Source organism: Antedon bifida, chromosome 5 (genome assembly GCF_963402885.1).
Source record: "Antedon bifida chromosome 5, ecAntBifi1.1, whole genome shotgun sequence".
Lineage (NCBI taxonomy): Eukaryota > Metazoa > Echinodermata > Crinoidea > Comatulida > Antedonidae > Antedon > Antedon bifida.
The window spans coordinates 23,306,602-23,330,616 of record NC_136230.1 but is presented as its reverse complement, the minus strand read 5'-3'; the positions used below and the strand labels follow the sequence as shown (position 1 = coordinate 23,330,616).

Sequence of the window (24,015 nt, the reverse complement as noted above, 5' to 3'; positions counted from 1 at the left end):
ATATTAGCTGCAGCAATATGGTTTATACACAGATATTTTCTCCTAACATTGTCACATTTCTCCCTACAGTAGTAGTGTAAAATTTCGTCCTAATGGGGAACTTCACTTGTTTCTTGCTGTAATAATGATATATATATATAAAATGCACATAACTATATATACATAATGTATTATGATTGCAAAACGCTAAATATTAGCGATATTACGATGCTTCAGTACATTTATAATAAAGACTGAAAGTGTTAAATAAAGTAAACATTTTTAATTAGTTTTAAATTGTTACTTATAATAATTTGCAGCACAATAGCATAGCAACAAAAACACATCATTTATATTACTAAATTTGCAAGCAAAATTGTGATAAATTCTTTTGGCTTTCCACATGCACCTTCAGCACTTTGGTGTGTGCTTAACCGGAAGACATAATTTACTCTTCTATTTACAACACAAGGTGGTTCCATTTTAATACTGTATTGAAATTGTCTTTAAAATAAAAATCTATAATTTTCATTTTATTAAAAATAAGGTAATCTGAAAAAATGGAATCTTGTCCTCTTAATACTATTTATTAGTCTAACATTTTAAAAAACTTTTAAATTAACATTTTTTGGAAAGCCCACTCTATAATTTGGAAGATCTTAAAAACTATACAAATATATACTCTATAAAAATCATCATTACAAAGTATTACATTTATTATTATAAACTTTTCTGTTGTTTATCCAACAAACATCTATTTCATTTTTTATATTCCTTACCATTTTTGTTTATTATTTTGTACTGTATTGCTATGGAGGAAAATAAATGTCTTTTTGAATTGAATTGAATTGAAAACTTTGGTTTCAGAATTTACAGTTAAATGTTCTGAGATACATTAGTATAAATCATAGAAAACATTAGGAATAGTAATCTTTGGTTTAGTATCAGATATAGTATAAAATATATTCCAAGTCCATAGTCTGAAATGGCTTTTTAAACTAGAAAGACCAGAAGCGGAAGTTCCCCTATCCCCCAAAATATTTTAAACTGTTCAGTCCTTTTGTTTGATCGTCTTCCTAGAGATGGCCTTCTTTGTTCAGGAACATCTTCATTTAAATATCTTAATTTAAAAGGAATTTTCTTCAATATTGTATCCTCTTCCATATTAGGTCATCCAGTTTGTGCTACTATCAATTGGTTAATGATTTCATCTCAACTGAATCTTCTTCATTTTCTTCCAGAACTTTCTGGCCATCTGTTGTATCTCCATTTATGAAGGTTGTTGTTTCTTGTTCGTTACTTGACTGTATGGTACCATTCTCCTTGTTTACTGGACGGCTTCTTTTCTGCAGGATTCGAATGGATGAGTCATTTACAAATAATTATTGACACAGGTGTGTCTAAAAACCTAAATGGTACGTCACATAAAAATACCATGAACAACATGCATCATTGTTGGGTGTATCATGATCACCTAAAGGTAAGTCACTTTTTTGATGCAGGGGTGCACCATGGTATTCATAAGGTATACCGAACATCAGACAAATGACACACCTCTCCCAGGGGTTGTATAGTGGGTCATACAATTGCATAATGTTGGCTCAATAGCTTGATATTATTTTTATAAAAAGGAGTGAATAAAATATAATAACTGACCATTTTGTATTCTACAATGAATGCTGCTATTTGTACTGATAGTGCCTCCACTGCAAAACCAGACACAAGTGCTGCAATTCCTAAGGGGGCTCCATGGATCCTGTAACAGTAGGAAAAAAACCACCTTATTAAAGCCAACTCTCAATACTGTTAACACTATTGTGCTTGCCTTCCCGGGGCGTTTATTGTTCAGGATTTTTAAAGGCTGTTTATTCGAGGGAGGCGTTAATTTGAATAAATACGGTATTTATATTTGAAATTTAGCAGTAGTAAGATTAAATTGAAGATGGCAGATAGTTATCTTTAAGTAATAGCCCAGTGGTTTTGCACAGACTAGATCTGTGTATTTTGGGTCTATTATAATTCAGTCCCAGACATTTTACAGTGATCGATTGGGTAATGCTCTAGATTTGAGCCATCAAACATATATATATATATATATATATATATATATTTAGACAAATTGCCATGGATAGCCATAAGCAAATTTATTCACAATCCTTCTTAAATGTGGCAGCAATCCCGTACACAAGATGCTCTACATAAGCAAAGTCCAATATATTTTACAGTGATCTAGATATTTAGGAAAATAGCCAAGGATAACCACAAGCGAATTTATTCACTGTGGTAATCCTGTACACAAGACAACACATACACAACCCTCAGGAGTGTAGAATAGGGGTGTAGATATGCTACCATATTGTAAATAAATCTGAAGTAACATAATATAAAATATGTAATTAATAAATACTATCCATCACATAGAAACAAGCCACTACTGATTTATAACACTTCAATTAGGAGCATGATGGTATTAACTATAAATGATGTTGAGTGTAATTGCATAAAATGTAAACATGTTTAATTACAACACTAATTGGCTTATGTTCATTTGTAAATAACACAGGCTATATCACCCACGTCTGCATGCAACCATTCAATACCAGCTAAGAAATTGTAAAAATTAAGAGTACTTGATTGACAGTAGTCATTCACACACATGCAAAGTTAGTTGACCAATGACAAGCGATGGATTATTCAAACTGTCGCTTGTGATTGGTCAACACGATTACGTTCCGTTTACTTCCTGGCGTTACGTCCTAGTGGGAACCAAGCTTAAACAATAGGGAATTTTGGACTTGCAATGACTAGGACCTATGAAGTTAAGTTTTAACTTAAATAAAATTACTTGGGACCGCAATTCCTTATCCTTTTCCTCTTTCAAAACTGGCTTATGACTTTTCTCAAAACTATGTAATCCTTTTCCAGATTTTAATTGTAAAATAGTAGATCTAAATTTTTATTTATATATATATATTTTATATTTTGATTAATTTAACATTTCAGTTATTTTCTATTTTTCAAATTTTCTTATTATTTTTAGTCTTATGTAATTTATTTTATTTTTTCCTTTTACTTTTCTGTTCTTGTTGTTTTTTGTATATTGTATCTGTTCTGAGGGTCCCAAATGATCAGCAAATGCTGGATGGATCACCCTCATTAAATATGGTTAAAATAAATAAATAAATAAATAAATAACATAATGCATAATTTACATGAATGTGGACTCCATCTAATTTAAACCTGACAGTGTGTTATCCTTTTAAAATCCCAGCTGAAAACATTCTTTTTCCAACTATTACATTTTCACCATTTACTGTTTTAAGCTCTGTCTACACTATCAAACTAGTTTGACAAAAAAAGTGTGATTTGCCCAAATTGTGGTAGTGATATGCCCAAATATGGTAGTGATATGACATTAAAATACAATGAAATATCTTACCCTAGTTTTGGAAACACGTTCAAAACAACAATTAATATGACCAATCTCATAATAGCACTAGGAAATATTGCTGTGGTTTTCTTCATTAATAGCAACCATGATATATTATGGGATCGCCATCCCACTAAAACGAGAAAGAAAAACAAAGCAAAAAAATTAGTAGAAAATAAGTTAAATTAATTAAAGATGTATTGTCCCCCAAAAACATGAAAAATGAAGATTAATTAAATCAAACTTTGAATAGGTTATTTTGTAGTTTTAATAAAGTGAATCAAAAAACCGAAAAAAAATAATGTTTTCACTTATAAAATAACATGATAAATGGTTAAATTCAACCAAAAATCCATTGGCTGGCAGCAGTGACATTAAAATGGCATATTCAACAAAAAAAACTTTAAAAAATTATTTTCAGGGGGACAATACATCTTTAAATGAAGTCAATTACAATTATAATTTGCAAATCAAGTTTTATTAAGCAAAAATCAGATACTGCAGGGTTGTATAACATAACGTTTTAGTACAGTAAGCTCTGTCTACTATCAAACTTTATGTGACAACAAAATTTGATGTGCCCATATATCAGCATGATTTTGCCCATATTTGGGCATAACATTAACTATTAGACAATAAAATAGTGCAATATAGTAGGCTTACAATAATTTATGATAGCATGTAAACATTTATGGATGGTTTGTTGGTTTTTTTATTGTCAGTCACAGTCATCTGGTTTGAAGTACAACATCCAATCAGTGTTTGTAACCAGGAAGCTATGTATGTCTGTCTGTATGTCCACTGTTCTGATTCACTATAAAAAAAAAATGGCCGCTGATACTATATAGGAGAGAAGTTTGTTTACCGATCTTGGTCTATTACAGAATAATCAAAACACACAAAATCATGGACAAAATATTGTTTATATTGTATTTATAGTATATAAAATAATAAACGTTTAATCATTATTTAAAATATTCATACTGTAAACATGTAATCAGTATATAAACAAGCAATTGCAAAGTAATGTCAAATAGGGCTAAATATGAATTTACATCATTACTTTTATAACAAAGTAGAAAATGTCAGTTATTATGATTATACTATACTATAATATTAGCTGCAGCAATATGGTTTATACACAGATATTTTCTCCTAACATTGTCACATTTCTCCCTACAGTAGTAGTGTAAAATTTCGTCCTAATGGGGAACTTCACTTGTTTCTTGCTGTAATAATGATATATATATATATAAAATGCACATAACTATATATACATAATGTATTATGATTGCAAAACGCTAAATATTAGCGATATTACGATGCTTCAGTACATTTATAATAAAGACTGAAAGTGTTAAATAAAGTAAACATTTTTAATTAGTTTTAAATTGTTACTTATAATAATTTGCAGCACAATAGCATAGCAACAAAAACACATCATTTATATTACTAAATTTGCAAGCAAAATTGTGATAAATTCTTTTGGCTTTCCACATGCACCTTCAGCACTTTGGTGTGTGCTTAACCGGAAGACATAATTTACTCTTCTATTTACAACACAAGGTGGTTCCATTTTAATACTGTATTGAAATTGTCTTTAAAATAAAAATCTATAATTTTCATTTTATTAAAAATAAGGTAATCTGAAAAAATGGAATCTTGTCCTCTTAATACTATTTATTAGTCTAACATTTTAAAAAACTTTTAAATTAACATTTTTTGGAAAGCCCACTCTATAATTTGGAAGATCTTAAAAACTATACAAATATATACTCTATAAAAATCATCATTACAAAGTATTACATTTATTATTATAAACTTTTCTGTTGTTTATCCAACAAACATCTATTTCATTTTTTATATTCCTTACCATTTTTGTTTATTATTTTGTACTGTATTGCTATGGAGGAAAATAAATGTCTTTTTGAATTGAATTGAATTGAAAACTTTGGTTTCAGAATTTACAGTTAAATGTTCTGAGATACATTAGTATAAATCATAGAAAACATTAGGAATAGTAATCTTTGGTTTAGTATCAGATATAGTATAAAATATATTCCAAGTCCATAGTCTGAAATGGCTTTTTAAACTAGAAAGACCAGAAGCGGAAGTTCCCCTATCCCCCAAAATATTTTAAACTGTTCAGTCCTTTTGTTTGATCGTCTTCCTAGAGATGGCCTTCTTTGTTCAGGAACATCTTCATTTAAATATCTTAATTTAAAAGGAATTTTCTTCAATATTGTATCCTCTTCCATATTAGGTCATCCAGTTTGTGCTACTATCAATTGGTTAATGATTTCATCTCAACTGAATCTTCTTCATTTTCTTCCAGAACTTTCTGGCCATCTGTTGTATCTCCATTTATGAAGGTTGTTGTTTCTTGTTCGTTACTTGACTGTATGGTACCATTGGACCTTGTTTACTGGACGGCTTCTTTTCTGCAGGATTCGAATGGATGAGTCATTTACAAATAATTATTGACACAGGTGTGTCTAAAAACCTAAATGGTACGTCACATAAAAATACCATGAACAACATGCATCATTGTTGGGTGTATCATGATCACCTAAAGGTAAGTCACTTTTTTGATGCAGGGGTGCACCATGGTATTCATAAGGTATACCGAACATCAGACAAATGACACACCTCTCCCAGGGGTTGTATAGTGGGTCATACAATTGCATAATGTTGGCTCAATAGCTTGATATTATTTTTATAAAAAGGAGTGAATAAAATATAATAACTGACCATTTTGTATTCTACAATGAATGCTGCTATTTGTACTGATAGTGCCTCCACTGCAAAACCAGACACAAGTGCTGCAATTCCTAAGGGGGCTCCATGGATCCTGTAACAGTAGGAAAAAAACCACCTTATTAAAGCCAACTCTCAATACTGTTAACACTATTGTGCTTGCCTTCCCGGGGCGTTTATTGTTCAGGATTTTTAAAGGCTGTTTATTCGAGGGAGGCGTTAATTTGAATAAATACGGTATTTATATTTGAAATTTAGCAGTAGTAAGATTAAATTGAAGATGGCAGATAGTTATCTTTAAGTAATAGCCCAGTGGTTTTGCACAGACTAGATCTGTGTATTTTGGGTCTATTATAATTCAGTCCCAGACATTTTACAGTGATCGATTGGGTAATGCTCTAGATTTGAGCCATCAAACATATATATATATATATATATATATATATATATATATATATTTAGACAAATTGCCATGGATAGCCATAAGCAAATTTATTCACAATCCTTCTTAAATGTGGCAGCAATCCCGTACACAAGATGCTCTACATAAGCAAAGTCCAATATATTTTACAGTGATCTAGATATTTAGGAACATAGCCAAGGATAACCACAAGCGAATTTATTCACTGTGGTAATCCTGTACACAAGACAACACATACACAACCCTCAGGAGTGTAGAATAGGGGTGTAGATATGCTACCATATTGTAAATAAATCTGAAGTAACATAATATAAAATATGTAATTAATAAATACTATCCATCACATAGAAACAAGCCACTACTGATTTATAACACTTCAATTAGGAGCATGATGGTATTAACTATAAATGATGTTGAGTGTAATTGCATAAAATGTAAACATGTTTAATTACAACACTAATTGGCTTATGTTCATTTGTAAATAACACAGGCTATATCACCCACGTCTGCATGCAACCATTCAATACCAGCTAAGAAATTGTAAAAATTAAGAGTACTTGATTGACAGTAGTCATTCACACACATGCAAAGTTAGTTGACCAATGACAAGCGATGGATTATTCAAACTGTCGCTTGTGATTGGTCAACACGATTACGTTCCGTTTACTTCCTGGCGTTACGTCCTAGTGGGAACCAAGCTTAAACAATAGGGAATTTTGGACTTGCAATGACTAGGACCTATGAAGTTAAGTTTTAACTTAAATAAAATTACTTGGGACCGCAATTCCTTATCCTTTTCCTCTTTCAAAACTGGCTTATGACTTTTCTCAAAACTATGTAATCCTTTTCCAGATTTTAATTGTAAAATAGTAGATCTAAATTTTTATTTATATATATATATTTTATATTTTGATTAATTTAACATTTCAGTTATTTTCTATTTTTCAAATTTTCTTATTATTTTTAGTCTTATGTAATTTATTTTATTTTTTCCTTTTACTTTTCTGTTCTTGTTGTTTTTTGTATATTGTATCTGTTCTGAGGGTCCCAAATGATCAGCAAATGCTGGATGGATCACCCTCATTAAATATGGTTAAAATAAATAAATAAATAAATAAATAACATAATGCATAATTTACATGAATGTGGACTCCATCTAATTTAAACCTGACAGTGTGTTATCCTTTTAAAATCCCAGCTGAAAACATTCTTTTTCCAACTATTACATTTTCACCATTTACTGTTTTAAGCTCTGTCTACACTATCAAACTAGTTTGACAAAAAAAGTGTGATTTGCCCAAATTGTGGTAGTGATATGCCCAAATATGGTAGTGATATGACATTAAAATACAATGAAATATCTTACCCTAGTTTTGGAAACACGTTCAAAACAACAATTAATATGACCAATCTCATAATAGCACTAGGAAATATTGCTGTGGTTTTCTTCATTAATAGCAACCATGATATATTATGGGATCGCCATCCCACTAAAACGAGAAAGAAAAACAAAGCAAAAAAATTAGTAGAAAATAAGTTAAATTAATTAAAGATGTATTGTCCCCCAAAAACATGAAAAATGAAGATTAATTAAATCAAACTTTGAATAGGTTATTTTGTAGTTTTAATAAAGTGAATCAAAAAACCGAAAAAAAATAATGTTTTCACTTATAAAATAACATGATAAATGGTTAAATTCAACCAAAAATCCATTGGCTGGCAGCAGTGACATTAAAATGGCATATTCAACAAAAAAAACTTTAAAAAATTATTTTCAGGGGGACAATACATCTTTAAATGAAGTCAATTACAATTATAATTTGCAAATCAAGTTTTATTAAGCAAAAATCAGATACTGCAGGGTTGTATAACATAACGTTTTAGTACAGTAAGCTCTGTCTACTATCAAACTTTATGTGACAACAAAATTTGATGTGCCCATATATCAGCATGATTTTGCCCATATTTGGGCATAACATTAACATATTTTGGCACAAGTTGCATCGTATCTGAAATGGAATTGAGCATGTAAGAAGCCTAACTTGGATAGCATTATAATAATGCTATCCAAGTTCCATTTTAATAAAGTGTAATAAAAGTATTTGGCTTCAAAAGAACATATAAAAAATAACCTTACCTAATAAGGGGAACACAGAGAATATCTTCAATGGTACCACGCACATTTGAGCGACCTCTTCAGATACACCCAAACTACTTGTGTAAAAATTAACTACAATTCCAGGAATCCAAAATAAACTGGAAGCAACCTAAAATCATAAAATAGAATATACAAACAATTTTAAATTGTATTATATATGTACATATATTTAATATAACATACTGACCCCAAGCCACCAAATTCATAGTGTATACATTGACCCAGCTAACATTTGATCCTGGGGTATACTGTAAGTAACTCACAAATCTGACCTCATGATTTGTTTAGATTGTAGGGAGATAGGCTTTACCCATGTCTGTCTCTACTTCAGCTACTGCAGTAACTGTATATATATATTCAGTATTTGTTCACTGCAATATCATATCATTTTTAGTTTGTCTAAATTTAGAAGTTTATGGGGAATTCACTGGAATAAACAGTGCAAAAAAGCCTTCTAAATAACTGCAAATATTTATAAGTTAAAAAGTAAACAATACAATAATTGTGTCGACTGTATTTGATTGTGATACTCTCTGAACAGTTCAGTTTATTGTGGAGTCAGTTATTTATTACAAAAACAAAGTTATATTTGGTTTTTTTAATTAAAGATCAAAATATGTTACCGCAAATCCTAGCAGAAGACAACATATATCAAAATTCTTTATATGTCTCCTTTTTACCATGGTGCTCTCTTTTTTCTATAAGAAACAAATGGAAAATTAAAAATACTGAAAGGTAATCAATGAATTTAATCATTACTTTTTCACTCTTATCATGCTCTAAGGTTCAAAGGTTAAAATAAAGCATTCAATTAGATTATGATGCCTCTATTTATAGATACAAAGTTTGCATATGAATTTACAAATTAGTAATTCGTTTGAACGGATTAATAATCCATTCATACGAATTACAACATATCCATCAAAATGCCATATAAAGTATATGTTGTAATTTTTTTAAACGGATTAATAATCTGTTCAAACGAATTAGTAATCCATTTAAACGGATTAGTAATTTGTTCAAACGGATTAGTAATTTGTTTAAATTACTAATTTGTTCAAACAGATTAGTAATCTGTTTAAACAGATTAGTATTCCGTTCAAACGAATAAGTAATCCGTTTGAACAAATTACTAATCTGTTTGAACGGATTACTAATTGAACGGATTAGTAATCTGTTCAAACGAATTACTAATCCGTTTGAACGGATTACTAATCTGTTTAAACAAATTACTAATCTGTTTAAACAGATTACTAATCTGTTTAAACAGATTACTAATCTGTTTGAACAAATTAGTAATTCGTTTAATCAAATTACTAATCCGTTTGAACAAATTACTAATCCGTTTGGACGGATTACTAATTCGTTTGAAAAGATTATTCATCCGCTTAAACGAATTACAACATATACTTTAAATGACACTTAATGGATATGTTGTAATTCGTTTCGACGGATTACTAATTCATTTGTTGAACGGATTATTAATCGGATTACGCTCGAAAAACATAATATATTCAAAATGGCACCAATAGGCTTTCGTATAAGTACTCTTTTTGAAACCAAAATAACATCCGTTTATTCATTGGTTGATTCGAAATCCATATTTATGCGGCCCGCCTCATATAGCCATACGGTATGTGAACCTACGCCATTCTTATCATTCTGATGTTTGCTGTCTGCAAATCGATTTCTAAACGCGTCTTACAAGTCTGTATTTCAGGCCCGATTTCAGGTTCAGACAAATATCGAAAATCCTCGAAATAACTACACTCGTTATTTCGAAGAAGATATAGAGATCAAATTGAATTAAATTTGTTCGCACCCTTTTAGCCACCCGAGAACAACTGAATACATTTGCTGATCACCTTTGTGGAAAAGCAAAAGCAACAATAACAGGTATGTTATGACAAAGAGTAATGAACTATTGTACTGCTTTCATAATCTAATATGCAGAATAACTGAATACTAAATAATATAGTTATCACTAGTGCATTTTACAAATAGATTATTTCAATACTGATTTATTGTAAATACATACATAACTAAATAGGCCTATTAACTGCAGTTGAAGTTCAAAATGTGCCTAACAAATACCGCTCTGACATTTGCATTGTTTTTACATTTGGTAGTCAGTATTAGAAATTACTGTGTATTCGAAAACCATTTGTGAACACGAGCGTATCATCTAGTTGAATACATTATGGAATGCATTGTGAAACTCAAAATGGCTGATCTCACATTAAACAGACCGGAAACGTTTGAGCAAATTACTGAAGGTTCGAGCAAAAACCTACTGTTGCAAAATAAAATAAAATCGACAATCAATGCATATGCCATTGTGATCAAATATTATAAATAGTCACAATTTATAATATTTATTTATAATATAAAGCGCGTTGTCTATTTTATTCAACACAGAAAGATAACGAATAATAATGTATTTTAATTTATGCAGACTAAAACTTTAAAAATATAATTTCAGAATCAAACACGTACTATATAGCAGTAGTAGTAGGTACGATATAGTAGGCTTATGTACGTTAAAATAATTATAGCTTTGTGAACTTGGTTATACCATTCAAAGTTACTGTAGTTACAAGAATATTGGTATAGATAAGCCTGTGCAGTTTAATAAATTTATATCGGAAGCATACCGGTTAATAGGCCTACTTACTTTCGGCTGTTGGCTACCTATTTACTAATTTAAATAAATCTCAATAAGAAAATGTGCAAATCGTAAATTTTTTTTCTTCAAATGTTGGCCTAATCGTCAAATTAAATTTGCGTATGATACTTAATTTACCACGACATAATAGTGCATCAGCTATGGTTTCTCACTAAGAGTCAACCACTCTAATAATCTCCTGGTTATGTGCATTATGAGAAATATGTACACGTATTACCAGTTTGTGGTGCATGGGCTTTTGTATATTTGTTTGTAGTGTTTTATTATGTAAGTAGGCTATGTATATTAGTTTAAGAGCTTTTGTATGTGTAATGCTGTATTATGTACATTTGATTACGAAATAAAGAATAAATGAAATGAAAATTACAAGTAAGTACAATTTTATGCATTAGTTTGTACTGTAGTATCTGTTAAACGGTTTTCTTCAATGTAAATACTAAACCGTTTTTTAAACTTTAAACACAAATTAAAATTTATTTTAGCTTACCCTAAAATAGAGTTGACTTTGTAAAGATTGTAAAACTATACGGCAAACAATATGTACGCTTTGTAACGAAATAATAAAGGTTGATTTAGCCTACAGCTACAACCAGGCTGTGCACAAAAGACAATTATTTGCTTTGTAGTACTTTTGATATACCCACGTAGGCCTACACGCCATTGAACCATGAAGGCCAAAATAACTTCAGACGTAGTAATATTTGTTTTTCTTTTATTACTAAAAATATATTCATTTCATAATATTCATAACTTAAAGATATATTGTCCCCCTAAAAAAATATTTTTTTTAATTTTTTTGTTGAATATGTTATTTTAATGTCACATAATAGTTATTCACTCTCACAAAAAATTGGGTCTGAAAAAAATGTATTTACCTGAGAAAAATGTAATTTAAAGCACAAAATGGTCAAATTGTCTGGAAGACAATGAGTTTTTGGGTAATTTAACTGTTTATTTTGTCTTTTTATAGGTGAAATAATTTTTTCCCCCGTTTTTTTTCTTATGGAAGTGAACAACCTCATTAAAACTGCAAAATGGCCTATTCAAAGTCCGATTTTAAAAATCTTTATTTTTCATGATTTTTTTCTATAACATAGCACATCTCTCTAAATGTTAAGTTCTTAACACATTTACTTAGCGTATTAATTTCTCAGTGTATTCATTTTCTTAAACATATTCATTTCTTAACACAATTCATTACTTAACATAATCATTTTAGCATTCATTTCTTAACATAATCATATTCAGCATATTCATTTCTTAACACAATCATATTCAGCATATTCATTTCTTAACATAATCATATTCAGCATATTCATTTCTTAACATAATCATATTCAGCATATTCATTTCTTAACATAATCATATTCAGCATATTCATTTCTTAACACAATCATATTCAGCATATTCATTTCTTAACATAATCATATTCAGCATATTCATTTCTTAACATAATCATATTCAGCATATTCATTTCTTAACATAATCATATTCAGCATATTCATTTCTTAACATAATCATATTCAGCATAGTCATTTCTTAACATAATCATATTCAGCATATTCATTTCTTAACATAATCATATTCAGCATATTCATTTCTTAAGCATACTCATTTCTTAACATAATAATTGTAGTCATTTCTTAACACAATTCATATTTTGGCAAATTCATTTCTTAACACAATTCATAGGCCTATTCTAGTACTGTACAGCATATTCATTTCTTAACACAATTCATAGGCCTAACTGTAGGCTACAGCATATTCATTTCTTAACACAATTCATAGGCCTATTCTAGTACTGTACCAGCATATTCATTTCTTAACATAATAATTTTAGCATACATTTTTTAACACAATTCATTTTTTAGCATATTCACATTTTAGCATTCATTTATTAACATAATTATATCTTAGCATATTCATTTTTTTAGCATATTTATTTCTTAATTACGAATTAATAGACGCTTTTTTTGGTTTTATTGATCATGACGTCATTTGATTGGATTTTTTAAAATATTATTTTTATCAAAGACAGCATAAATGAGTATTCTATAATTCTAGAACGAAAACCTTTCTAAATTATTTTGTTTTGTGTAAGAAAACGCCGATCGTTATCGTCCTAGTGTAAACGGGCCTTAAGGCAATTTTAAATAAAAAACAATATCTTGTTCATTTATCGTCTCATCAATAACATCACAAAGAGAGAAAACATTGTTTAGATAACTATTGACCAAGTAACCTTTGTATTGCCTCTTTTCAGCTGCACAGACTGAACATGACTGCGTTGCTGTTTATTGTAATCCATGAGCTGGAGATTTTCTGATAAAAGCCTTTGCCATTTTCCCCTGTCTGTATAGAGTGGCAGACTAGATTAGCCCAATGGGTTTGCCAAACATGCGAAGCAAATTAGATCTAGGAGAGGTCTGCTATTGAGATATGTATTTAGGGACCATCGTAAAATACAGTAAGAAGGTGCATTAATAGGGGCAATTTTTATAAACAAAATAAAAACAAAGAAAAAACAATGCCTATTATGTTTATGTTGTATGTGTGTATTAAATGAGACAATTAATCAAATAACTTATGCATTTTATCCTAGTAAATTGTACTATACTTACTACTTTAATAATATAACTGAAAGTATAATTGGTATAGGCATAGACTTTATAGTGAATAATAAAGCAAAATTGAGCATCACAATATAGGCCGGAAAAGTTATTCAACGTATTTCATGCATACACAATAATTTATTGAGTTCTCTGCATTGTATTGCATATTATGGCGCGAATTAGCCCTATTCATTATCGCCTCTTGGGCCTATTATTGTAAACGAGGAATGAAATACACCTACTTATATCAACGAAACGTTTTTTTTATTTAAGAATAAAGGTAAAGTAACCCTAACAAGATTTTATTAGTTATTCGTGATAATAGTTACTGTAATTGTACATATAAATCGGCAGTAAATAATTTTACAAGATTTAAAGTAGGCATTAAAACATTGACACGTAGTTGGGGGATCGTTGTAGTCGATACACTTTTAATTAGTCTCTATCATTACATCTTTATTTGAAATTGTGATTTGATTTATTACTATTACCTCTTTGAGCTTGTCTTCTTTAATACCTACTAGAAAGACGCAAACATGTTACAGTAGGGAACTATTAACTAGGTATAACACTATCACACCAAATAACAGCTTTAAACCATTACAACATTGATTATAAATAGAGTTCAGAGAAAAAACTAAAATTCCTCTAGTAATGCTAACCAACCTCTTTGGGTAGTGTTTTTAAAATATGCATGGATGATGCTTCTCAATTTATGAACCGCTGGCTGAGGAGAATCACATATATTTAAAACAAATATTACTGTATTTAATCGCATCCCAGTCGAAAATTCCAATTTCATGATAGCTTTGTCATTGCCTGTGTAATCGACTGTTACACACACCACCTCATTATATATTGCGGTGATGCTCACACAATACACGTCTCAATTTTAAAGAATAACAATGTGTTTATTCAACATGTAGTCCTGTGGAACAATCAATGAGAGATCATTATCTCAATACAATTTCATACATGACCATATAGTTTAGATTACATTGCGTTGTGTCTAAAACGTTTAGGCCTACAAACAACACAGTTATAATGGAAACTAAAATTTAAATGAAACAAAAACACTACAATCAATCGACTAATGATAAATCGGGATGTAAATAATCTATTTAGACACATCTAAAACACAGTTACAGACATTCTGTTTATACTAAAATTAATATATAAATTATGAGAAAAATTGACATGGTCCTTACCTATGGAACAATTAAATGAGAGATGAAGTTCCACAAAAGTTAAAAGTTACTTGACCAATTCCATAATCAAAAAGGGGTAACATATACCCATCATGGTAAACAAAAGAAGTACTGTATATTGTATAAATACTGCAAGCGTTATAATGTTGAATTATCAATGGTAAATAGTTACCAATACTTTTAGATTACAATGCACATATTTAGAATTAAGACAGAAATCATGAAATTACCTGCTAACATGGAATAGACTAGATGATATATTCATAGAACTGTGCTAATTGTTATTTTACATAGCTACCTGACCCTCTCCTATGTTTATATTCTACATCCTGAGACATTGATAAAGCAGTGTCCCGAATATCTCAAAGAACTTACCAAGATAATAAAGTGAATAGGGTTATTGTACACACTTGTTTTTCATCGTTTGTTTTCCATTTTGTTATGTGTGTGTTCAGTAACGTTAAATTGTGTTCTGCCAACGAAGGAAAAATATGCATGCAGATTTGCAAGTTGCGTGAATTCTTTTTGTTTTTTTCGACAACGTTACTTTCAAAATGGACAATGGAATGCTAAAAAGACGTTTACGGTGTGGTCAATGTGGTCGATCCTTATGATGGCGCTACTGCAGTTTCGCACCATTATACTGTATCTTCGATTTATCACCTAAATTCTCCTTTTCACACTATAAGTGGCATCTGCAAGGGAAACCAGACATAAGTCGCAATTTTCAAAATTGAGATTTCCACAAATACTGAAACTACATAATCCAAGTTTTAAAATTCTGAAAAAAATTATCTTGATACCATTTCTGCTTCCAGAGATATCTCAGTCTAAAGTTTTGGTTGTTACAATCAGTGTTTTGAGAAAAATGCTTTTAAAGTTAAGTAAGAGGAAATCACAACAACAAAAAAATAAACAGGTCGTGTAAGTTTACGCCTTAGCAAAATGGTATTCTAATTGTTTTATTTCAATGAAACTTCGCACCTTCTTTAATTAACTATTGTTCTATTATTATGCAAAATTTCATTAAAATCAACTCAATGGAACACTTTCAATTTTTTATCTTTGTCGTTTCATAGACTAGTAGAAGTAGAATATATTCTTACAGGAACAAACAAAGGAACAAAAACGAAGGTAGGCCTAAAATGGAAGCATGATCGGGGTTGGTGAAAAGGTATTTGACCTAATTTATAGGTCCATCAAACAAAACTTTAGATTTACTTGATATCCAGGAACACCAAGGTTCGCATCAGATTGTGGAAAGGTAGACTGATATCGGTTCGACGGAAGTTCATGTGGCTTCAGTTTTAGATACTATCTTCTATTGAATAAATATTATGTATTATATACACCAATTGTTATATTTTCCAATTGTTTTCGACATTTTATGTTGCAATGCTGCTCCAAACTAGTATCGTTCTAGTTGCATAAATATACACGGATCTTATCACCCCGTATAAATAGAATAGCCAGTGCACTTTTTTATAATAAAATAATGGTAGAGTCCGCTATGTAGAACAAACTCTGTTTCTATCAAAATATCAAAAAACATGCAGGATTTATAATTGTTATAAGGTCTGGCGTCTCTTACAATTTGTTTGTTTTTTGGCCTATTTATAATATTAGTGCGTTGTGTTCTGATGCTGGTCTGATATATTAATAATTTAGTATAGTTATTTTGTTTTTCAAATAAAGTAAGCCTACCAGAAGTAAATGGTACTAACCTCAAGCGTGAACTGTATACAGTACATTTATCCAATGTTGTTCTGCTTTTAATGTATATTGTATACCATTTAACTCCCATTTCTTGTGTATTTCTTGTGATCTTTTTATTTAAATTTTTTTGTTTTGTTGATAATTATTGTTATTGAAATTGATTGTGATCAAACAAATAAATGATTGAAAGGAACGTCAACGGATACCGACGTACAACGTTTGATATAATGCGTCTGAACCTATACCGCTACGGTAGATAATAATACATTTTGATTATTCTAGTGCCCATGTCAACTTCTAGGCATGAGAGCAGTTTTACCCACCGGTTTTTATATATGCTTTTATTCAACGTTATTAAAGCATACAAAACGATGGCTTTGTCATATTTCCCCCATTACTCTGTCATTGTATTATTCTTTAACGGAACGAAGTGGAATACATTCCAACGAAATAGTTGATATTTAAAAAAACAAAAAAAGTAAACATTTACTATTATTTATAGAAATTCGTAAATAGTTACCATAAAAGTGTTACTAATGTTACACAAATGCTTTAACATAACCCCAACAATGTCTTGATAAATAAGAATTCCACAATAATGCTAGCACAATTGCGCGTAGTCAGTATTCTCCAGCATTATCATGAACGAAACCCGTTTTTAAATTGACCTTGATATACAGGATGAGGTGTTAATAGAAACGGTATCGATTTGAATCCTACTGTATATTGCTGATAAATAAGTAGCAACTAAAGATGATGGGGGTGGGGGAGAGAAGTTGCTATGGATGCTATGGTGAATTAAAAAGGATTGTGTGTTAAAAAAGTAATGAATGCTTATCTAGCTAAATCGGATTGGAATGATGAACATGTTATGCGCAATTTGTAAAATTTGCGTATTTGCATATCTACCACCGTTTTCAAAATCTTTTCAATATTTTCTAGCTACGCTGAATAGTTGATTTCAATAGATTGTAGAGCTACTGTAAACAATACGTACCCTTTATAACGTTATACACTTTACTTCAATTGGTATACCTCCAAGCTACTTCTGCCATTTTGTCTAGGGCAGAAGGTTTCGTCGAAATTATTCATTCTAACATATACGATTGTTTATAATTTATGACTACTTTACGCAATATTGACGAAAGGCGTTCGATGTAATGAGTCCGAAGGAATGAAGGTTCAACAACAAATACATTATTTTTAATCGCGTGCAAACGTGACTCTAAAGCTCAATCTCTAAAGCTCAATATGTTGGTCGGTTGGTCGGTCGGTAAACTCTAACTCAAATTTGTCACGTGCACGCGACTGCAGCCATGTATATGGTATTGTTAGGCACACTTTAATTTTTCTGTGCGCAAGTGGGCAACCTCTAGATAGAGCAGTACCCACCGGTTGGAAATAATTTTATATGATGCTTTTGTATTATATTGACTATTCATTCAACGTTATTGATGGATACAAAATTTTTTTTTTGTGGCCTATTTAATATTAGTGCCTTGTGTCATATCAGCTGATTTGATATATTGATAAATTGGTATAGTTAATTTGTTAGATAAGCATGATAGAGAATGTTGTTAATTTTTTTTTCAAATAAAGTAGGCTACCAGATGTAAATAGAGTACTAAACAGACAACAAATAACCTCAAGCGTGACCTGTATAGAGGTTGGATATAGATTTTTTTTAACGGATAATGAGCTAGCGTTTTCAGTCGCCGTATATTATGTACAAATCTTTATTATTGCAGTTAAACCACCCACATCATCACCCTTCCCTCACTGGCATGAGTAGAGTTGTAAAGCCAGTAGAGGATAGGCCTACGGTGGTACGAGGGATCAACAACAACTTTGGTAGGTAGGGTAGGAACCAACTTAAGTATGAATTGGCTCTAGAAACAATTGAAAACCATTAGGCCTACTAATTAAGTTGAGTTAGATAATTTAATATTTATTAACGATTAAATCGAATTTATGATTTGCCCCGAATAGAGGTGGTTTTCACAAATTGTTTAACATTATATAAACATATATACGTCGTAGTGTATCGTTACATGTACTGTACTATTTCAATCGACTAGGACGGTGATAGTTTCAACAAAGTATTACATCGCAATGTTTTACTGTGTTTAGTGGTATATTATTTGTAAAACATGAAAACAATTAATATTTCGTTACTAAATGGATAAAGAATATATTTAAAAATTGTTCCTCTTTGCACCCATCCTCTTCCCCATCCCTCAACCATATTGTTACATACAAAACACAAATTAAGTTTGTTTAAATTTGACTTAAACAATTGGTCTCATTTTGTGACAAGTTTCTCTTTCGGAAGTAATTCCCAGGGTGCTAATTTTAGTTGAGTACATAAATTACAGTGTCTATTTATTCGTTCCTGTAAACGACATGTATTATTGTCCTGCATTATTGTACATTTGAAATAGCCAGTTTTTTAACGCTGAAATTATTATGTATTCGAGAACCATCTTTGGGCACGGCCTAGATGGTACGCGAGCGAAGCGAGCGTACCATCTAGTCTATATATAAATTTACGTAAGGGAAAATTCGATAAATCGTGCGTTACTTCTAGAATGTTTACTCGATGGTATAGAAAGTTGGTTCGTACTTTTGGTACTGATTTTAACCACCTGATTTAACCCTGTTTACTAATTAAATTGAGTTAGATAATTAGTTATTGACGATTAAAACGAATTTAGATTCAACGATTTGCCCCAAATAGGGGTGTTTTCCGAACGTGGTATACACTGTCTAATGGATGTCTATCTTGAAAAATACCCGTACACAATAATACGAGGATGCCTCGCATTTTCCTATCTCCTCCTACGATAATTGTTTTTAATAGCTGAAAACCGGTTGAACAGCTCGAGTACAGCATCATAATGTTGAAGACGATGTTCGTTAAAAAATACTATTTTGATAGATTTAATATACGTTTATACAAAAGGATTGCTTGGCGATGAATCGAACATTCCAATCTCTCCCCACATTTTGTATAACACAAGTAGGTAAATTTATGTGCCCTTCGGGGATAAATTAAAAACCTTTGACATTAAATACATAAACTATTTTTGTCCCATTTGAAGCACAATTTTTTTACTGTGAGTGTGGTGGTACTGTTTAAACACATAATTAAACTTTAATATTGCTTCTTAATAGAATTAATTAATAATTACAAAAATTATAAAAGTCGTTGTGGTGTATCGTTACATGTAATTTACTATTTCAATCGACTATGACAGTGACAGTTTCAATAAAGTATTAAATCGAAAATGTTTAGTAGTTTATTATTTATAAAACATAAAAACATGTCGTACATCCCTCAACCCTAATGTTACATACAAAACACAAATTGGGTTTGTTTACTCAAGTAATTCCCAGGGTACTAATTTCAGTTGGCTACATAAATCACCGTGTCTGTTTATTACGTACATTTTAAATCGCCAGTTTTTTACATTAAAATTACTGTGTATTCGAGATCTGTGGGCACGACCTATTTATCACGTATATTTTAAATCGCCAGTTTTTTACATTGAAATTACTGTGTATTCGAGAACCATTTTGTGGGCACGACCTAGATGGTACGCGAGCGAAGCGAGCGTACCATCTAGTTATACACAATGTATACCATAATATAAAATGTAGGCCTATAGAATGTCATTCAAATACATATACTTTGTCCATATTTCATGACATAGCATACTAACATCAATTGAACTGTTTTTGTAAATGAAACAAATATTTATTCCACACACCTCTATTATGGTATTGTTATTCTATTTACTTTTTAAACCGATGGATGTTTGCACACTCCGATCACCATAGCGAGCAGCGATTACTTACCTTACTTTCAAAAAGAAGAAATTCAAATGACGGCATTTATGGTGGTGGTATTGCTAATCGCGCTGTTAGTTATAGCCTCTATGTGGACGAATGCATTGGCAAGGAGCAGTGGTTCACTAAGAATTGCGAAACACATTCCTACAAGAGAAATAAAATCATGTAAACTTACAAAAGTACATGAACTAGAAATGCAACAAAATGGGTTTTTTTTCACATGATTGATATGATATAATATAATTCACTGTTTAAAATAATGTTTGTCCAGACACGTCTAGATGGAACATCTTCGAAGATGATAGACTTAAAAATATAAAACTACAGTAGAGTCAGCGTCTTCGTATTATCCTTTGACTAGTTTTTACGATTTAATTATTAACATATTAAGGACCCATTTCCTACAATTTTTGACGTTTTGTAAAAATAATGCATATAATAATATTAGTTTAAAAACATTAAACCAGGTCATTCCTTGTCTTAGATATGTACGTTTTATGGTAAATTTTTATAAAAAGAGAGAAACAATGCACTACCTAAGTAGCTCTCGTAGGTGTTCATCTTGATTCTTACTAAATAAATAAAATAATAACCATTCGATAGTAGTGTTAAATATACATCTATTCTGTATATTGGAGCTGAATGTTGTGTTACAGATCACTCAAAACTGTCATAATGCATTTTTTATTAACATCTCAAGTTAAATGTCTTAATATATAACCCAATGTAGAAAATTCAGTAGGCCTACAAATCATGTTTCAAATTTATAATTTCAAATGACATAATGTTTTCGTAAACGTTGCCAACGCATATATTATTATTAGCTGAGACTAGAGCCTATTATTGAGATATGTATTTAGGGACCATTGCACAATATAATAAGTGGCATTAATGGAAGAAATTTTATTACTTTACTTTTTTTTTCTTCCTTTTTTGTGGTTATTATAATGAGACAATCACATACATGATAGTACAGTTGTATCTAGTGAATGAAAATGGGATAGCATATAGGCCTACTTATAAAAAATGGAGCATCACAAAAAAGACGGAAAAGTTAATTCAACGTAATTCATCATGCATACATAATGTATTGAGTTATCACCATTGTATTGCATATTATGGCGCGAATTATTCATTATCATCACTTGGGCCTATTATCGTAAACTACGAGGAAGGAAAACACATATTTACCAACCACACTTGATATTTTACAAATAAAAAGGTAAAGTAATCCAAATAAGATTTTATTATTTACCGTATTCGTGGTATATTTACTGTAATTGTACATTTAAATCGGCAGTAAATAATTTTACAAGATTGAAAGTAGGCATTAGGAAATTAAAACATTCAATTGACATGTTGTTGGGAATCGTTGTAGTCGATACACTTTTAGTTAGTTAGTCTCCACCATTACCTACCTCCTCATTTTAACATTTTTTTGGTTACCGTACCTCTTTGGGCGTTTCTGCTTCAAAATAAGCATAGTCCCACTAGAAAGACGTAATATAAAAATGTTATGAAATACCAGTATAGTGAACTAGATATACAACTATCACACTAATAACAGATTTAAATAATTACAACATTAACAACTATACATAGAGTTCTATTAAAGTCAACATCAGATATAAACTAAAAGTCCTCTTTATTGTTAACTCCGTCTTTATGAGTAGTGTTTTAAAAAATAATATATGTGTCTGGAAAGCTTTAAACGTTGGTTCTCAATTCATGTCACAAGAACCGCTGGTTGAGGTGGATTTATACAGGTGAATTTCACATTTTCAAATAATTATGAAAAAAAAAGGTAGGACTAAAATGTAATATAATTGTTATTAATGTTAATAATGTAATAGATGTTTACAGTGTTTGTAATCACCAATTATTTACACAATCTCTGAAAGGTCTAACATAAAAATGGCCTTTTTGCTGCTTAAATGTGTTGTTGCTGCAAACAGCAACGAACATAATCATTGTTGCTGTTAGTTTTAGCTTGACTGCGTCAGCAACAGTAAGAAAAATAATTAATACTGAAAACATCGCAATGAATTGTGGTTTAATGGAAGCATGATTGGGGTTGGTACTTGACCTAATTTATAGGTCCATCAACAAAACTTTATGTTGACTTGATATCCAGGAACACCAAGGTTCGCATCAGATTGTGGAAAGGTAGATTGATATCGGTTCGACGCAAGTTCATGTGTCTTTAGTTTTAAATACTATCTTCAATCTTATGTATTATATACACCAATTGTTATATTTTTCAATTGTTTTCGACATTTTAAGTTGCAATATGCTGCTCCAAACCAGCATCGTTCTAGTTGCATAAATATACACGGAACTTATCACCTCGTATAAATAGAATAACCAGACCAGAGTCCGCGCTGTAGAACAAACTCTGTTTCTATCAAAATATCTTTAGTGAGATCCAACTTACCCACTACACTGTGTTGTGAGAGCATGCATTGGGTCCAAATATCATTAGTAGCTTCTTATACTTGGCTCCGTAATTATATACACATAATATATTCCGATAATATAGTTTCTACTGTACATGTACAGAATACGCAAAGTTTCTTGAGTTAACAAACAACGGTAGTAAGTGAAACAAATACGTCCTGCTTGTTCGACGGTCGGTAGTTGAGAGAGAGACAAAGAATAAAAAAGGTTTGCATGCCATTCGTTACACCTGCTAACACATATGCAAATTGCCTCTACATCAGCTCCCCTCTAGATCGCAAATGAAATGTTAGCGAGCGATGAATACAAAAAAAATGTTTCTAGTATAAAACTTCCAGCACAATAAAATAACAGAATTTCTTCAACCGCAATCATAATCTGCAAGCTTACGTGGCCAGTGTACATGTCGTCCGCTACGCGTTTGCCGTGGCGGAGGTGCGACTGGAATAGCACTTGCGGTTGAGGAAGGCCCTGCTTCCGGTTGCCTTGACGATTCCGGAAAGTTGTTAATAGCTTTACCATTATTTACATAGGCGACTTTTAGTCTGTCCAAACTAACAGTTTCATGTTTACCTGCGATGCTCAAAACAAAGTATTTGTCAGTTCTGTTTAAAACTTTAAATGGCCCATTGTAAGGAGACTGAAGAGGTTTCTTTACGCTATCGCAACGAACAAACACGTGAGTACATTCACGTAAATCGTCATGGATTTGTGCGGTGCGTTGATTAGATCGTGTTGG

The 24,015-nt window shown here is 30.9% G+C and overlaps 3 protein-coding genes across 3 annotated transcripts in view; 1 reads left to right on the top strand and 2 right to left on the bottom strand.

The window, feature by feature from the left end:
• Window positions 1-964: 964 nt before the first annotated feature.
• LOC144843219 (mineralization regulator ANKH-like) lies at window positions 965-3,539 on the bottom strand. Its single transcript, XM_078700006.1, has 3 exons — window positions 3,419-3,539; window positions 1,636-1,735; window positions 965-1,325 (listed from the first exon to the last, which is right to left on the bottom strand). Exons 1-3 carry the CDS (start codon window positions 3,502-3,504, stop codon window positions 1,170-1,172), a joined length of 342 nt encoding a protein of 113 aa, XP_078556132.1. The 5' UTR covers window positions 3,505-3,539; the 3' UTR covers window positions 965-1,169.
• Window positions 3,540-5,488: 1,949 nt separating this feature from the next.
• LOC144843217 (progressive ankylosis protein homolog) lies at window positions 5,489-9,454 on the bottom strand. Its single transcript, XM_078700004.1, has 5 exons — window positions 9,369-9,454; window positions 8,725-8,854; window positions 7,954-8,077; window positions 6,161-6,260; window positions 5,489-5,850 (listed from the first exon to the last, which is right to left on the bottom strand). Exons 1-5 carry the CDS (start codon window positions 9,426-9,428, stop codon window positions 5,800-5,802), a joined length of 465 nt encoding a protein of 154 aa, XP_078556130.1. The 5' UTR covers window positions 9,429-9,454; the 3' UTR covers window positions 5,489-5,799.
• A 994-nt stretch (window positions 9,455-10,448) lies between these two features.
• LOC144843215 (caspase-7-like) overlaps window positions 10,449-24,015 on the top strand; it is a 65,958-nt gene continuing 52,391 nt past the window's right edge. Inside the window, exon 1 of the mRNA XM_078699999.1 lies at window positions 10,449-10,641. The gene's annotated coding sequence lies outside the window, so the exon portion shown is untranslated. The remainder of the gene's footprint in view (window positions 10,642-24,015) is intronic.